The 18,807-nt window shown below is 46.1% G+C and overlaps 1 protein-coding gene across 1 annotated transcript in view; it reads right to left on the bottom strand.

The window, feature by feature from the left end:
• The window catches only part of LOC142250099 (uncharacterized), a 154,035-nt gene extending 137,119 nt beyond the window's left edge, over window positions 1–16,916 (bottom strand). Inside the window, exons 1-3 of the mRNA XM_075322164.1 lie at window positions 16,789–16,916; window positions 5,156–5,207; window positions 1,028–1,094 (exon numbers count right to left, since the gene is read on the bottom strand). Of these exons, the coding sequence (XP_075178279.1) occupies window positions 1,028–1,072 (45 nt within the window). The 5' untranslated portion in view covers window positions 1,073–1,094; window positions 5,156–5,207; window positions 16,789–16,916. The remainder of the gene's footprint in view (window positions 1–1,027; window positions 1,095–5,155; window positions 5,208–16,788) is intronic.
• Window positions 16,917–18,807: the final 1,891 nt, after the last annotated feature.

The raw sequence follows: 18,807 nt of genomic DNA, 5'->3' as shown, positions 1-18,807 counted from the left end.
GGAACGGCACATGATCCAAGGCACACCACATCCTCTGTAAAACATGGTGGAGGCAACGTGATGGCATGGGCATGCATGGCTTTCAATGGCACTGGGTCACTTGTGTTTATTGATGACATAACAGCAGACAAGAGTAGCCGGATGAATGCTGAAGTGTACCGGGATATACTTTCAGCCCAGATTCAGCCAAATGCCGCAAAGTTGATCGGACGGCGCTTCATAGTACAGATGGACAATGACCCCAAGCATACAGCCAAAGCTACCCAGGAGTTCATGAGTGCAAAAAAGTGGAACATTCTGCAATGGCCAAGTCAATCACCAGATCTTAACCCAATTGAGCATGCATTTCACTTGCTCAAATCCAGACTTAAGACGGAAAGACCCACAAACAAGCAAGACCTGAAGGCTGCGGCTGTAAAGGCCTGGCAAAGCATTAAGAAGGAGGAAACCCAGCGTTTGGTGATGTCCATGGGTTCCAGACTTAAGGCAGTGATTGCCTCCAAAGGATTCGCAACAAAATATTGAAAATAAAAATATTTTGTTTGGGTTTGGTTTATTTGTCCAATTACTTTTGACCTCCTAAAATGTGGAGTGTTTGTAAAGAAATGTGACAATTCCTACAATTTCTATCAGATATTTTTGTTCAAACCTTCAAATTAAACGTTACAATCTGCACTTGAATTCTGTTGTAGAGGTTTCATTTCAAATCCAATGTGGTGGCATGCAGAGCCCAACTCGCCAACATTGTGTCACTGGCCAAAGATTTCTGGACCTAACTGTATATACATACCGTATATATATATATATATATATATATATATATATACATACATACACACCATATATTTTATATATATATATATATATATATATATATATATATATATGTATATACATATATATAATTTTTTTTTTAATAATAATAATAATATATATATAATATTATATATTAAATATATTCTAATTATATTTTAAATATATTATATTTAATAATAGAATTCATTTTTTATCTGCTACTTAGTCTTACATCAGTGAAGATTTCAGTCCCCCAGATTTCTCCATGCTCGTCCATGCATCCATCAGGGCAGATAATTCTGAAAAGATTATGAATAAATGTTTGATTGTATTTTCTCTCTGACTTTAGTGACAGATAATTGTTATTATATGTATTCTTGGATGTGGACCTTGTTGGTAAGACTCGCTTCACAACATTCTCAGTTCCACAACAGCCCCCGATATCCGGTTTGCCAGTGAGTTTTCTGACCTGGCCCTAACAATCCCATCCAGTATAACACAAAAGTGAGCACACCACTCACCTTTTTGTACATTTTTTATTATATCTTTTCATGGGACCACACTGAACATCTGACCCTGTGATACAATGTAGTCAGTGTGCAGCTTGTATACAATGTACAGTGTCAGTGTGCAGCTTGTATACAATGTAGTGTCAGCGTGCAGCTTGTATACAATGTACAGTGTCAGTGTGCAGCTTGTATACAATATGCAGTGTCAGTGTGCAGCTTGTATACAATGTACAGTTTCAGTGTGCAGCTTGTATACAATGTAGTCAGTGTGCAGTTTGTATACAATGTACAGTGTCAGTGTGCAGCTTGTATACAATGTACAGTGTCAGTGTGCAGCTTGTATACAATGTACAGTGTCAGTGTGCAGCTTGTATACAATGTACAGTGTCAGTGTGCAGCTTGTATACAATGTAGTCAGTGTGCAGCTTGTATACAATGTACAGTGTCAGTGTGCAGCTTGTATACAATGTACAGTGTCAGTGTGCAGCTTGTATACAATGTACAGTGTCAGTGTGCAGCTTGTATACAATGTACAGTGTCAGTGTGCAGCTTGTATACAATGTACAGTGTCAGTGTGCAGCTTGTATACAATGTACAGTGTCAGTGTGCAGCTTGTATACAATGTACAGTGTCAGTGTGCTGCTTGTATACAATGTACAGTGTCAGTGTGCAGCTTGTATAACAGTGTAAATTTGGTGTCCTCTAAATAACTCAACACACAGCCAATAGTGCCTAATCCGCTGGCAACAAATGTGAGAACATCTATGTGAAAATGGCCAAACTGTGCCCAAAGTGTCAATATTTTGTGTGGCCGCCATTGTTTTAAAGCACTGCTTTAACTCTCTTGGGCCTGGAGTTCACAAGAGCTTCACAGGAGCCGCTGGATCCTCTTCATCCTCCATGACAACATCCCGGAGCTGGTGGATGCTAGAGACCTTCTGCTCCTCTACATTCTGTTTGAGGAGGTCTGTTACGGGTCGTGGATCTGCTGGCCCACGTCCTCCTTCTTCTGCCTTATTAGCGGCTGAGGCTAAGTCCTGAAATGGGGCTTCTGCGCATGTGTGAGTAGACAAGCTGCTTTCTGCAATAAGTCAGCTTTGGCTCGTTCTGAGCATGCTCACCACGTGGCAGCCGTTGATTGGCCGCGGGTGACGTCATCGATGATGCGGGATCACATGACTGTGATGCACTGCTTGCTGATTGGCCGCGGGTGACGTCATCGATGATGCGGGATCACATGACTGTGATGCACTGCTTGCTGATTGGCCGCGGGTGACGTCATCGATGATGTGGGATCACATGACTGTGATGCACTGCTTGCTGATTAGCCGCGGGTGACGTCATCGATGATGCTCTCGATTCCTATTAGCCGAGAGCCAATTGGCTGCTGGGCGCCTCCATCTTGTGGGAGGTGCTTTATCTATAAATAACCCTGCAGCACACTGCTCGGCACTCAGTCGTTCTTGGTGCATGCATGGGGTAGACGCCTGATGTGTGACCTCTCATACTAGCTAGCCTACACTACTGTCACAAGCCAGTGTACACCTGCTGGTCAAGCGCTACCTACCTACTAGTGCCCGCTTACTCGCACCTTAGTGGAACCGGGCTTAGGCAGGGAACTCTGTCACTGTGCTCTCAGGTGACTCTCTGTGGCTAGCATAGAGAGATCCCTCGCTCCCTATAGTGCGGCTAGCACAAGGGATTAGGCAAGGAGTTATACATTAAGCCTAGACAGTACGGCTAGTACCGTCTGCACCTACACCTTAGGTACATACCCTCTATGAGCTAATAGAGGTTAGAGTCAGGGATCTCCGTGACCTGGAACAGATTTCCTATCTTCACACTATATCTAATACTTACCTCTGTGAGGCAACAGAGGAGTTAGTGGACTACGGTTGGGGTTACCATCCGCATGCTTTTGTAATTCCTGTGATTGGACAGGAACTACAGGTCCACCTCTATAGGTTTATTAGCATTCCCTTATTTACGTTTATGCTAATTCGGTAGTCGCTGTGAGCTAAACAGTGAGTGCTGCAGTTGGCCCTAGTGCCGCTGTGAGGTAACAGCGACAAGTACTGCTTTTGTGGTACGGGTTTCCTCACCCTCTGCACGGTGGACCCTGACTGCCTGATAACATGATTCCACCTTTTATCAGGCAGATCCGTAACAAGGCCCCACAGTTGCCCAATAGGGTTTAGGTCTGGAGACATGTGGACAGTCCAGCACCTTTACCCTCAGTTTCTGTAGCAAAGCAATGGTCGTCTTGGAGGTGTGTTTGGGTTCGTTAACATGTTGAAATCCTGCCCTGCAGCCCAATTCCAAAAGGAGATCATCTTCTGCTTCACTGTGTCACAGTACATGTTGGCATTCATGATTCCGTCAAAGAACTATAGGTCTGCATAGTCAGCAGCACTTATGCAGCCACAAACCATGACACTCTCACCACTATGCTTGACTGTAGGCAAGACACACTTGTCTTTGTACTCCTCACCTAGTTGTTGCCCCACACGCTTGACACAATCTGAACCAAATAAATTTAACTTGGTCTCATCAGACCACAGGACATGGTTCCTGTAATCCATGTCCTTAGTCTGCTTGTCTTCAGCAAACTGTTTGCGGGCTTTCTTGTGCATCATCTTTAGAAGAGGCTTCCTTGTAGGACAACAGCCAGGCAGACCAATTTGATGCAGTGTGCGGCGTCTGAGCACTGATAGGCTGATCCCCATTCCTGTAACCTCTGCAGCACTCATAAGTCTGTTTGGAAAAGACAACCTCTGGATATGACGCTGAGCACAAGCACTCAACTTCTTTGGTCAACTATGGCGAGGTCTGTGCTGAGTGGATCCTGTCTAGTTATACCACTGTATGGTCTTTGCCACCGTCCTGCATCTCAGTGTCGCGATGTTGCAGTCTTCTTATAGCCTCGACCATCTTTATCTAGAGAACAGTTCTTTTTTTAGATCCTCAGAATTCTTTCCCATGAGGAGCCATGCTGAGCCTCCAGTGACCAGTATGAGAGAGTGTGAGCGAGAACAGCAAATGTAACCCCCCTACCCCCCCATTCACACCGGAGAACTTGTAACACTAATGAGTCACATGACACCAGGGAAGTAAAATGGCTAACTGAGCACAATTTGGCCATTTTTACTTAGGGGTGTACTCACTTTTATTGCCAGACATTAATGGCTGTGTGTTCAGTTATTTAGAGGGCACCACATTTACACTGTTCTACAAGCTGCACATTGACACTGTACATTGTATACAAGCTGCACACTGACACTGTACATTGTATACATGCTGCACACTGACACTGTACATTGTATACAAGCTGCACACTGACACTGTACATTGTATCCAAGTGTCATATGTTCAATATCGTTGCATGAAAAGATAATGAAAAATTTAATAATAAAAAAAAAAATATATGAGGGGTGTACTTACTTTTGTGATATACTGTACATGCCTATGAAGCCATTTGGTTCAGGTCAGAAGATCTTCCCCCTGGTCTGGAAGGTCTGGGCATTGCGGTTTTTATACATTCAATAATTGTCAGAAGTGCAAAAACAGCCATATGGTGAATAAGTGGCTAAGTGCGCAGCATAGGGTCCGGATCTGAAATCTGCTAAAAATTTATGTTAAGTTTGATGTTTTTCTCAAGTTTTTGTTTGTTTAGTCCCGTACCTCAAAAGATGGCTGGGCTGATTTGTCTCCTATAAAATTATCAAATGCAGTTTATATAATAGGGAAATTAGCAAATCTCCTTGTGGACATAAGCTGGTGTATATATATATATCTATAGACTGCCGTACATCTCTGTATAAGGGGCTTGTGCTGTAGAATAAGATACTCACTCGGTAAGTGGTGCAGGTAGATGGATCGCAGAGGAAGAACATAAAGCTTCAGCTGAGGAGATCAATAACATGATTAATATGTGAAGAGCAATACGTGAAGGGGTGTCCTGTGTACCCCGATCCCTTATTAAATCTAAAGAAACCCATATTAAAGAGAATATATTCTCATCTTCTGGACTGGCATGGCTCCAGTGATGGCGGCGCTCTTTCTTTGTCTGTCTATGTTATATGAGCGCTATAACCTCACCTATCTGACGCTGCTGGACTGCAGCCTTCACAGGTTTGACAGAACTCCCCCTGTCCCCCCAATATTCCCCGACCTCTCTTCTCTGCCAATCCCTTCACTGGCTTACCATTGCCGAAAGACTAAGTTTCAGAACCCTAACCATGATATACAAAGCCATCCACAACCTGTGCCCTCCATACTGTGACATCTGTCTGGAACCATAGTCTCAGGATGGCTGACAAAGACCAGCTAGAGGCAAGCCACTCACTAAGCAGGACCCCGAGAACCCCAAAACCATTTAACCCCTATACAGGGATTTGGAATTACTACAGGCCCCGGAGATCACTAGCTACCTGTGGAAGGTTGCAATTCCAAGTAGAGTAGTTGTCAGGCAGGGTCACACCAAGAGATACTGAAAAGGGACAAAATCGGCAGACAAGGGCGTTGTTACAGGGGGACTGGTGGATTAGGATAAAGGTGGTGAATATCCCAATAGCCAGTTGGGGTCCACTGTGCTCCAAGATGGTAAAGGAGCTGCTAGCAACCCTTAGGTCAGGTGGATAATACAGAGCTTGGTGGCTCTGAAGTAAAATGAGCCTGATCCAAGTTCAACGTCCCTTGCACCAGGATTATTGTGAACCCGGTTAACCTCACAGGGCTCACACACCCAAACCAGGAGCACCCTTGTTAACACCACAGGGGTCCTGGGTACTCTGTCCGTGTGCGTAGGGTGCCCACCAAGACAGTTGGTGCAGCAGCCGCAGTCCAGTTAACTCCATTGGGATGCTACGACAGAACTGGAGTGATAGGAGGGAAGGGCGGCGCCTGACCCCAACGTGCTGAGCCACAAAGTCTTGACGTGACAGGCACCGGATGCCCAACCCTACCTACCACTTCCAGAACAACTGGGTGTTGCCGCAATGTGGCTCTAAACATGTGCATCCGAAGACTGCGCCCCATGGTGCAGTCTCCAGGCCCTTTTATCACCTAGGGTCTGCCCCAAACCCAGGGTGAGCCACAATGGCGCCTGCAGGGGCCAATAGCAGAGTGCCACATCATCAGTGATGTCACCAGCGGCCTATCCAGGACCGCCACATCACTGATAATACAATGGCAGCACGCCCCAAACACCCTACCAGTCATCGTCTGATGATCAATGATGGGGTGCCAGGTCATAGGGGCGGGACTCCGCGAGCCAGTCCGGAGTGGCCACATCATCAGGACACCTGACACTATCCAGCCTATCAGGGCCTGCCACCTCACGGACATGCCCAGTGAAATCCTTACCGGACTTAGCCTCAGATGCACTAAGTGCCTGAGCATGCTCAGTAGCCTGAACAACAGACAGTCTAGAAACAAGACTATCAGGCTGAGCATGCTTAGTAGGCACAACACAGGACTTGGACACAGAAGTCCAAGTACCTGAGCAAAGAGGCTTTTCACACAAAGTGTGGGAGCATGCTCAGTAGCCTGAACTGAGGACTTAGCCTCAGAAATGGCAATATTAAGCTGAGCATGCTCACCAGGCGAAACACTGGACTTAGGTTCTGGCTGGGGCAAATCGGCACATGCATGCGCCCTAGCCGACTCTCTACATTTAGACGTGGAGAAAGAAGCAGCCAGCTGGACAACCCGAAGCATGGCTAAAAACGGTGGCCAGCACCTAGGCATAGCAGGAACCGCAGCAGACTGCTTGCGGTTACGGCGGCGCAAATTTGTAACAGGCGGAGTCAGGAAATCAGGCAGAGGTCAAAACCGGAGATGGCAGGGAAGTACAAAAACGGAAGGTAGGAGAGTAGTCAGAGAGCAGGCAGGAGTCAAAACATGGGAATCAATATACAGAGCTCATTGGCAAGAACCAGAGACTACAAGACTATATCTGGCAGCGACCAGCAGACAGAAGGGAGAATAATATGGGTGTGGTGTCTTCCCATTGGCTGTAGCCGAAAGGTGGTAACTTCAGCTAGAAGACAGACACCATAACCTTCAGCAAGTGGTACTGCAGGCCCCAGGGAAACCCAGCTTAGTGGATGGGCGGAGCCTGCACCCACCAGATCCACTGGCGCCGACTACTCCCCTATCACCAGCACTGCCCACGGCCGGAATATGGCGGCGCCTGGTGATCAAAGCAGAAGTCGCAGGAGTGGACTCCGGTGGTGACGTGACACATATATATGTGGCCTAGTCTCCCGCTCTTTACTTACACGCAACCTCCGATCTTCACAAGATCTCCTTCTCTACTCCCCTCTTATCCCCTCTTCCCACAATCGCATCCAAAATTTCTCCTGCACCTCCCCCATACTCTGGGACTCTCTAACCCAACGCATCAGACTCTCACCTACCATGGAAACCTTCAAAAGGAACCTGAAGACCCATCTCAATAATAATAACAACGCTACAGACCATCTTTCAATTTTTTTTATTTTTAGGCACCAGGTAGGTAGTACATCTAGATGTGCAAAAAATGGTCTTGCTTTTTGGTGCAGTTATTTGACAGAATATTATTGCTAAAGTTATGTTATGATTAAATTATATATCTTATGTGTTAAAAGTAGTGATGAGCGAGTACTAAAAAGCTCGGGTGCTCGAAGCTCGGGCCGAGCCTCCCAAGATACTCGTGTACTCGGCCCGAGCAACGAGCCCAATGTTATCCTATGGGAGACCCGAGTATTTTTGTGAAATGACCCCCCGGCAGCATGGAGAAACCCTAAAAATGTCACAAAAGTCTCAGAAGAGTGCTCAAATGACATGGCAACAGCATGGGGAAGACCCCTTGAAGCATTTATCACTCAAAAGTTACAGCTGTGAACAATTTTGTCCGCGTTTCACGCCATTTTTACGGACTCACCAGAAAACCTTCCAAAATGACCCCAAAATGATTTTTCATGGCAGAAATGTTAAGGGCACATACGCAATAGTGAGATAGAGCTGGTGTATGTTACTTTTTGAGATTAATACATGAAAGATTTTACGTGAAAACATTGTGTGGCACTCCGATGTCCCTGAGAAGAGACGTACATGAAGGCCTCTTGAGTCTAATGTGCCCATTTTGAGGAAGTGAGTCTTTGTAGTATTTTCCTTTGCCAGGGCAGTCCAAAATTGTGAGGTTCACCAATGCCCCTGCATACAGACGTGCATGAGGGCCTGTAAACCTGAAGTGCCCATTGTAAGGAAGTGGGTCTATTTTAGTATAGCCCTTTGCCAGGGCAGCCAAAAATTGGCAGGCTCCACGTTGTCCCTGGATAGAGACGTGCATGATGGCCTGTAAACCTGAAGTGCCCATTGTAAGGAAGTGGGTCTATTGTAGTATAGCCCTTAGGCAGGGCAGCCAAAAATTGGGAGGCTCCACATTGTCCCTGGATAGAGACGTACATGATGGCCTGTAAACCTGAAGTGCCCATTGTAAGGAAGTGGGTCTATTGTAGTATAGCCCTTAGGCAGGGCAGCCAAAAATTGGGAGGCTCCACATTGTCCCTGGATAGAGACGTGCATGATGGCCTGTAAACCTGAAGTGCCCATTGTAAGGAAGTGGGTCTATTGTAGTATAGCCCTTAGGCAGGGCAGCCAAAAATTGGGAGGCTCCACATTGTCCCTGGATAGAGACGTGCATGATGGCCTGTAAACCTGAAGTGCCCATTGTAAGGAAGTGGGTCTATTTTAGTATAGCCCTTTGCCAGGGCAGCCAAAAATTGGGAGGCTCCACGTTGTCCCTGGATAGAGACGTGCATGATGGCCTGTAAACCTGAAGTGCCCATTGTAAGGAAGTGGGTCTATTGTAGTATAGCCCTTAGGCAGGGCAGCCAAAAATTGTGAGGCTCCACATTGTACCTGGATAGAGACGTACATGATGGCCTGTAAACCTGAAGTGCCCATTGTAAGGAAGTGGGTCTATTGTAGTATAGCCCTTAGGCAGGGCAGCCAAAAATTGGGAGGCTCCACGTTGTCCCTGGGTAGAGACGTGCATGAGGGCCTCAAAACATTAAGTGTCCATTGTCAGGAAGTGGGTGTATTATAGTATAGCCCTTAGGCAGGGCAGCCAAAAATTGGGAGGCTCCACGTTGTCCCTGGATAGAGACGTGCATGATGGCCTGTAAACCTGAAGTGCCCATTGTAAGGAAGTGGGTCTATTGTAGTATAGCCCTTAGGCAGGGCAGCCAAAAATTGGGAGGCTCCACATTGTCCCTGGATAGAGACGTACATGATGGCCTGTAAACCTGAAGTGCCCATTGTAAGGAAGTGGGTGTATTATAGTATAGCCCTTAGGCAGGGCAGCCAAAAATTGGGAGGCTCCACGTTGTCCCTGGGTAGAGACGTGCATGAGGGCCTCAAAACATTAAGTGTCCATTGTCAGGAAGTGGGTGTATTATAGTATAGCCCTTAGGCAGGGCAGCCAAAAATTGGGAGGCTCCACGTTGTCCCTGGGTAGAGACGTGCATGAGGGCCTCAAAACATTGTTCCCATTGCAAAGGAGCGGGTCTCCTGTCGTTGTAATGTCCATTCTGCAAAGAATGGGCGAAAAAATTTACCACTGGGGGTATACCTGAAACAAAGGCCTAAGTATTGCAATTTGTAACGGTCATCATCATGGTGGCGCATGAGGAGAAGGAGGAGCAGTCCAGCGATTATCCAAAGTCCAGAAGTGTGTACCCATGGGTGAGTGGAGGTACATGGCAAACTTTAAATTCCGCTCTCATTTGCTGGTGGTGTGGTGAAGTCTGGCCCAATCCAACCCTTGTTCATCTTGATCAGAGTCAGCCTGTCAGCATTTTCAGTTGACAGGCGGGTGCGTTTATCTGTAATGATTCCACCTGCGGCACTAAAAACACGCTCTGACAAAACGCTAGCAGCAGGGCAGGCCAGGACTTCCAAGGCGTAGAGAGCCAATTCATGCCACGTGTCCAGCTTGGATACCCAATAATTGTAAGGCACAGAGGAATGTCGGAGTATAGTTGTTCGATCTGCAAGGTACTCCTTCAGCATCTGGGCAAACTTAGGATTTCTTGTGGCACTACCCCGCACCTCAGGGGCTGTGGTACGTGAGGGGCTGAGAAAACTGTCCCACATCTTAAAGACTGTTCCCCTACCTCTGGCGGATTGGACTTGTGCCTCTCTCGGCTGTACGCCTCGGTTGTCCACTGATTCCTGACCTATGCCGCTAGCGTTTTGTGAGGGGAATGCTTTGCCTACTTCCGTGACTATGGCCTTCCGGAACTGCTGCATTTTGGTTGACCTCTCCTCCACGGGAATAAGAGACAAAAAGTTCTCCTTGTAGCGTGGGTCTAACAGTGTTACCAACCAGTAATGATTGTCGGCCAAGATGTTCTTAACGCGAGGGTCACGAGACAGGCAGCTTACCATAAAGTCAGCCATGTGCGCCAGAGTCTTAACAGCCAGGACTTCAGTAGCCTGACCAACAAGATGACTGAACATGCTGTCCTCCTCCTCCTCCTCCTCATCTACCCTGTCCTCTGGCCAGCCACGCTGAACCGAGGATATGACTGGTGTGCATGTCATATCCTCAATTTGGCCGGAGAGTTGCTCCATGTCTTCATCCTCCTCCTCGTCATAGTCCTCCACTGCACGTTGTGATGAGACGAGGCTGGGCTGTGCGTTATCACCCACACCCACTACTGTTTCTTGCTGCAACTCATCGCGCTCCGCCTGCAATGCATCATGTTTGTTTTTCAGCAGAGACCATTTTAGAAGGCAGAGTAGCGGTATGGTGACGCTAATAATGGCGTCATCACCACTCACCATCTTGGTGGAGTCCTCAAAGTTTTGGAGGATGGTACATAGGTCTGACATCCATCTCCACTCCTCAGGTGTTATGTGTGGAGTTTGACCCATTTCCCGACGGCTTAGGTGATGCAGGTACTCAACAACTGCCCTCTTCTGCTCACATATCCTGACCAACATGTGCAGAGTTGAATTCCAACGCGTGGGGACATCACACACCAGTCTGTGAGCCGGAAGATGCAAACGGCGCTGAAAGCCGGCAAGGCCAGCTGAAGCAGTAGGTGACTTTCGAAAATGTGCAGACAGGCGGCGAACTTTTACCAGCAGATCAGACAGCTCTGGGTATGACTTTAGAAACCGCTGAACCACGAGGTTGAGCACATGGGCCACGCATGGAACATGTGTCAGCTGGCCTCGCCTCAAAGCCGCCACCAGGTTCCGGCCATTGTCACACACGACCTTTCCTGGCTTTAGGTTCAGAGGTGTGAGCCAGTGATCTGCCTGCTGTTTCAGAGCTGTCCACAGCTCTTCTGCATTGTGGGGTTTGTCACCTATGCAGATTAGCTTCAGCACAGCCTGTTGCCGCTTCGCCGAGGCAGTGCTGCAGTGCTTCCAGCTTGTGACTGGTGTGGAGGGTACAGTGGATGAGGATGCGCAGGAGGAGGAGGAGGCTGAAGAGCATGACATTCCGGAGCTGTAGAGTGTGGGTGAAACACTGACTGAGGTAGGGCCTGCAAACCTTGGTGTGGGAAGGACGTGTTCCGTCCCTCGCTCAGACTGGGTCCCAGCTTCCACAATATTAACCCAGTGTGCCGTCAACGAGATGTAGCGGCCTTGCCCACAAGCACTTGTCCACGTGTCTGTGGTTAGGTGGACCTTGGGTGAAACAGCGTTGTTCAGGGCACGTGTGATGTTTTGTGACACGTGGTTATGCAACGCGGGGACGGCACACCGGGAGAAATAGTGGCGGCTGGGGACCGAGTAACGTGGGACAGCTGCCGCCATCAGGTCACGGAATGCTTCTGTCTCCACCAACCTAAAAGGCAACATTTCCAGCGCAAGCAGTCGCGAAATGTTAGCATTTAGAACTGTGGCATGTGGGGTGTTGGCAGTGTATTTGTGCCTGCGTTCAAAGGTTTGCTGAATGGATAACTGAACGCTGCGCTGGGACAAGGACGTGCTTGATGATGGTGTTCTTTCTGGGTAGGCAACTGCAGGTGCAGGAGTGGAGGAGGCTTGTTCGCAGGCAGCATGGACAGGGGATTGGCTCGCATGCACAACCAGCGAAGACGTAGCAGTGACATCAGCAAGCACTGCTCCTCGACTCTGTTGTACTTCCCACAAAGTCGGGTGCTTGGCTGACATGTGCCTGATCATGCTGGTGGTGGTCAGGCTGCTAGTTTTGGTACCCCTGCTGATGCTGGCACGGCAGGTGTTGCAAATGGCCTTTTTTGAATCATCTGGATCCAACTTAAAAACTGCCAGACTCGGGAAGACCTAACATTTGTACAGGCACCTTGTGTCGTCGTGTTGTTCCGGGGAACGGTTGCCTGACTTCTGCCTGGGGCCACCACCCTGCTTCTTACTGCCTGTTGTGATGCTACGCCTCCCTCCCCCTGTGCACTGCTGTCCTCGCTCTGCATATCCTCCTGCCAGGTTGGGTCAGTTACTGGATCATCCACCACGTCGTCTTCCTCTTCCGCACCCTGCTCCTCCTCCTGACTTGCTGACAATTGTGTCTCATCATCGTCCACCACTTGTTAAGACACGTTGCCAACTTCGTGAGAACGTGGCTGCTCAAATATTTGGCCATCTGTACAGACGATCTCCTCATGACCCACTTCAATATGAGCTGGCGAGAGGCCAGAATGTGTGAATGGAAACGTGAACAGCTCTTCCGAGTGTCCAAGTGTGGGATCATTAATGTCCGAGGAGGACGTCTACTCAGCCTGGTGGTAGGAAGGAGGATCAGGTTCAGAAATGTGCGGTGCAGTATCACGGCTACTGACACTTGACCGTGTGGAAGACAGAGTGTTTGTGGTGGTGCCAATCTGACTGGAAGCATTATCTGCTATCCAACTAACAACCTGTTGACACTGGTCTTGGTTCAAGAGCGGTGTACTGCTGCGGTCCCCAAGAATTTGGGACAGGACGTGCGAGCGACTAGATGTGGCCCTTTGTTGTGGCGAAATTAGAGCTTGCCCACGACCTCGGCCTCTGCCTGCACCACCATCACGTCCACTTCCTTGTTCCTTGCCAATGCCCTTGCGCATTTTGCAATGCTGTGCACTGCTGACGTGTATATTCACTACTTGTGCGTTATATCAAAGTTTCTGGAAATTGCACACAAGTGCACCTGTACGCTGCCACCAACAGGCACACACGTGCGGTTTTAAAAACCAAGCACGGACGCAATAAGAACCTAACAGGTTTTTTTGGGGAGCGACAATTACAGACAAGTCAGACACTATCTGGACTGTTTTACACTGTGTACACCAGCCCCAGATATGATGAAGGCTGGTATACGGTCACCACTACCCTGCCTGCCTGTATACTGGTACAATAGTCCTGACAAGGACTCTTTTGGTCACTAGCCTGTATTCAGACCTGGCTATACCCTGCCTGTATATAGCAACAATAGTCCTGAGAAGGACTCTGCTACTGTACTCCGACCTGGCTATACCCTGCCTGCTTGTATACAACTAGAATAGTCCTGAGAAGGACTTTTGGTCACACTGTTTGCAGCCCTGCAACTGAAAAAGCTATAAAGGGCCGCAAAGCTTTCCCTGAATCAGTGACACTCTCCCTGCACTGACAGTCTGGATAGCTGTGAGCAGAGCACAGCGCGCCGGCCGGTATAAAGGCTCGGTCATGCTGTGCAGGCCGGCCAATCACTGCAATTCCACAACTAACAGGGCTGTGGCATTGCAGTGGTCTGCCAGCCAATCCCTGCATGAGGGCTGGCTCTCAAAAGAGCGCCAACATGCAGAAATGAAGACCACGAGTACAGCACGAGTATCGCGAGATTACTCGGTCCCCGCCGAGCAGCCCGAGTACAGCGATACTCGTGCGAGTACCGAGTAGTTACAAGCATGCTCGCTCATCACTAGTTAAAAGGATTCTGTTGCTACACACGTGGTCAAAATTGTTGGTACCCCTCGTTTAATGAAAGAAAAACCCACAATGGTCACAGAAATAACTTGAATCTGACAGATATAATAAGAAATAAAAAAATATTTGAAAATGAACAAATGAAGGTCAGACATCGCTGCTTTTCAGCTTCCACAGAATTTAAAAAAAAAAATAAAACTCATGAAATAGTCCTGGACAGAAATGATAATAACTTAATATTTTGTTGCACAACCTTTTGAGGCAATCACTGCCATCACACGACTCCTGCAACTGTCAATGAGACTTCTGCTCCTCTCCACAGGTATTTTGGCCGTTCCTCACGAGGAAACCGCTCCAGTTGTCTCATGTTTGAAGGTCGCCATTTCCAGATGTTTCAGTTCTTTCCAAAGATGCTCAATAGGATTTAGGTCAGGGCTCATAGAAGGCCACTTCAAAATAGTCCAATGTTTTCCTTTTAGCCATTCTTGGGTGTGTTTAGCTGTGTTTTTGGTCATTATCCTGTTGCAAGACCTATGGCCTGCGACTGAGCCCAAGCTTACTGAAACTGGGCAGCACATTTCTCTCTAGAATCCCTTGATAGTTTTGAGATTTCATTGTACCCTGCACAGATTCAAGACCCCTTGAACCAGATGCATATGTATGCATATGTTTATTGAAGTTGTTGCCTATCATCCTTGATGAAGTCCATATACACTGCTCTGTTTGTTCTAAATCCCCTGAACCAGATGCAGCAAAGCAGCCCCAGAACATAACAGAGCCTCCTCCATGTTTCACAGTAAGGACAGTGCTCTTTTCTTGATATACTTAATTTTTCCATCTGTGAACATAGAGCTGACGTGTCTTGCCAAAAGTTCGATTTTTGTCTCATCTGTCCATAGGACATTCTCCCAGAAGCTTTACGACTTGTCAACATGTAGTCTGGCAAATTCCTGTCTGGCTTTTTTATGATTTTGTTTCAACAATGGTGTCCTCCTTGGTCGTCTCCCATGAAGTTCACTTTACTCAAACAACGATGGATGGTATGATCTGACACTGATGTTCCTTGAGCTTGAAGTTCACCTTTAATCTCTTTAGACGTTTTTCTGGGCTCTTTTGTTACCTACCATTCGTATTATCCGTCTCTTTGATTTGTCATCAATTTTCCTCCTCCGGCCATGTCCAGGGAGGTTGGCTACAGTCCCATGGATCTTAAAATTCTCAATAATATGTGCAACTGTAGTCACAGGAACATCAAGCTGCTTGTAGATGGTCTTATAACCTTTAACATGTTTGTTTATAATTTTCTTTCTAATCTCCTGAGTCCTGAGACATCTCTTTCCTTCGCTTCCTCTGGTCCATGTTGAGTGTGGTGCACACCATGTCACCAAACAGCACAGGGAGTACCCGTAGCCCTGTATACAGGCCACTGACTGATTACAAGATTGTAGACACCTGTGATGCTAATTAGTGGACACACCTTGATGTAACAGGTCCCTTTTGTCACATTATTTTTAGGGGCGCCATCATTTCTGTCCAGGCCGATTTCATGAATTCTATTTTTTTTTTAAATTCTGTGGAAGCTGAAAAGCAGCAATGTCTGATGTCATTTGATCATTTCCATAGATTTTTTTTTTATTTATTATTACTTTTGTCAGATTGAAGTTATTTCTGTGGGTTTTTCTTTCATTGAATGAGGGGTGCCAACAATGTTGACTATGTGCGTACTATCCTTCCATTTCTAAAAGAAGAATCATATTTTGCTGCATTAATTATAAGCTTTAACCCTTACGTAGATAATTAAGAGATCAGTATTTTTACCATATTCTGCATTCTATAGTTTTAGTATTATACATAGTACAAGCAATTGCAAATTCAAATCCTTTATGGAGAGTAAATTACTGTATAACATAAAAATGTACAAGTTTAAATAATATGTACAACTTTGAATAATTCCCCTTTCCCTATAATAAAACAATAATAAAAATAAACATATTTGCTATTTCTGTGTCTGTAAAAGTCTGATTTATAAAATATTAAATTTATCTATGTGTTAAATGCTAACAGATAAAAAAAAACAGTTGAAATGCCAGAATTGCTGGTTTTTTTTACTCTGCACTTCCCCACAAAATGCAACAAATAGCCATCAAAACATTGTATGTACCCCAAAATTGTATTTGTAAAAAATTCAGTTCGGCTTGCAAAAAAATATATAGCCCCCACAGGTTCATTGATGGAAGAATAAAGAAATGACGGATCTCAGTAAATGGCAATACAAGCCAAAAAATGTGCTGCCTTTTCTTTTTTTTTACAAAGTTTTGATTTTAACCAGTAAAATATAAAAATGATAAGACACTTGGTGTCACCATAATCAAAGAACCTAAAGAATCAGGTTGCCAAGTGATTTGTTCCGCACTATAATGAAAGCCATAAAAAAAATATATACAGTATATATATATATATATATATATATATATATATATATATATATATATATGAAAACGTTGAAATTATTTTTTTTTACCATTCCAAAGTAGGTGGATATGTGGAAAAAAATACTTACCAAGAGGTAATTTAGGTTTCGGCTTGGGCTTTGCCGGACGTGGAGTCACTATAGCATGCTTGGCTGCTTCCGGACTGATGAATGTGTATGAACCAGACCACTCGCCATGTTCAAATGAAGTTATACCATTTCTGGTAGATCCTTCGTAGGAATCCTGACCTGGCCTCTTCTCTAGATACACTGCACCTCCTTCAGGTTTCAGCCATCCTGAATGAATGGCAGCGACACAAATGGGAGAATCCTAATAAACAAAATATAAAACTGCAAATTAAAAATGTATTTTTACCTGTACATAAAGAGTATTCTGGTTAGTTGATTCAAGCTGGGACTATAATACCACTGTGTAATTTGGATTTATATTGCTAGTGACCCAAAATGATTGGATTTAAGTTACGTTAAAAAAGAGCCAGATTCCAGTTCTATATATTAGAATGCACAATAATAATAATAAAGAGTTGGGAGACATTGGAGCCAAGGATATTGTGCAAACGTTCTACATCAATTAATGTCACTTTTGCACAAATGCTTGAACTGTTGAGTGAAAATTCGCAAAGTGCATGATTAGTGATGCCCACAAGGCATTGGTCAGTTTTGTGGATTGCACATTTTTTTCATTAAAAAAAATTATTTTTTTGCCATAAAAACTCAAATAGTAAGTATTTCAATACAGAAGTGAAACATCTTAATGGTGTGTGAAATTGATCAAACAACGTGGAATATTTTGACAAATTTGGCTTAAACAATGGCAATGAAGGGATACATTTCTGTAAAAAGTAATCTCATAATAACAAGTTTACTTAGCACATACATTGGTATAAATATCAGATCCCCACACGTCATCAGCTTCCTCTTCATGACAGTCAGATGGACACGTGATACTACCAAACAATTGGAAAGCAGACAATTAAAAATGTCCTGATAGCTAAGAAGAAATTTAGTCTGAAATTTACAGCTCATACACATTCTGAATGTTTCTGAAAAAGGATGTTCCCGACTCTGAAAACCCGTTCTTAAATGCAGTACTCCCTAGTGTAAAATAAGAAAATACAGATACGCTCCTCCTGCACCGATGCCTTTCCAGTGATGTTGGATCTTCTAAAACAGGGGTCGGGAACCTATGGCTCGCGAGCCAGATATGGCTCTTTTGATGGCCGTATCTGGCTCGCAGACAGGGCTCCTACCTGTCTATGGGAAGGATGCATGCACCGCGCTCCATCAGGCCGCGGTGCACGCTGATATTGGTAGTTCTTTGATGGCCTGATAAGCATTGGCGGCAGTGGTGAGCGGCAATCTGCGGCGCCGTCACTTTAAGGCGCGCAGACATCTTGTTTTGAATTTCATCTGTGGGCGGAGCTACCGCCTTCTCAGTCCCACAGATGAAGGAGGCGAGCTTCTGTCCGGCGCTGTGTGGGCCCCCTCTCCACCGTGACCTAATCGGGTAAATGCCCTCCCCGCCTCCCCATTATGGGCCCCGGTGAGCTGCTTCTAACCCCCCAGATGTATGCCCTGCCAATCCCCCCCCCCCGCCGATTCCGCGGGTGCTGGCCCCACCGATTCCGCGGGTGCTGGCCCCGCCGATGCCGCGGGTGCTGGCCCCGCCGATGCCGCGGGTGCTGTACCCGCCGAGCCGCGGGTGCAGGCCCCACAGAGCAGCAGAGTTGTGTGTATTTGTCTGTATGTAGCAGAGTTGTATGTGTTTGTCTGTATGTAGCAGAGTTGTATGTGTTTGTCTGTATGTAGCAGAGTTGTATATGTTTGTCTGTATGTAGCAGAGTTGTATGTGTTTGTCTGTATGTAGCAGAGTTGTATGTGTTTGTCTGTATGTAGCAGAGTTGTATGTGTTTGTCTGTATGTAGCAGAGTTGTATGTGTTTGTCTGTATGTAGCAGAGTTGTATGTGTTTGTCTGTATGTAGCAGAGTTGTGTGTGTTTGTCTGTATGTAGCAGAGTTGTATGTGTTTGTCTGTATGTAGCAGAGTTGTGTGTGTTTGTCTGTATGTAGCAGAGTTGTATGTGTTTG

The sequence above is a fragment of the Anomaloglossus baeobatrachus genome, chromosome 8, assembly GCF_048569485.1.
Source record: "Anomaloglossus baeobatrachus isolate aAnoBae1 chromosome 8, aAnoBae1.hap1, whole genome shotgun sequence".
NCBI lineage: Eukaryota > Metazoa > Chordata > Amphibia > Anura > Aromobatidae > Anomaloglossus > Anomaloglossus baeobatrachus.
Note: the sequence above shows the minus strand (reverse complement) of the source record. Positions and strands in the feature narration are given on the sequence as shown.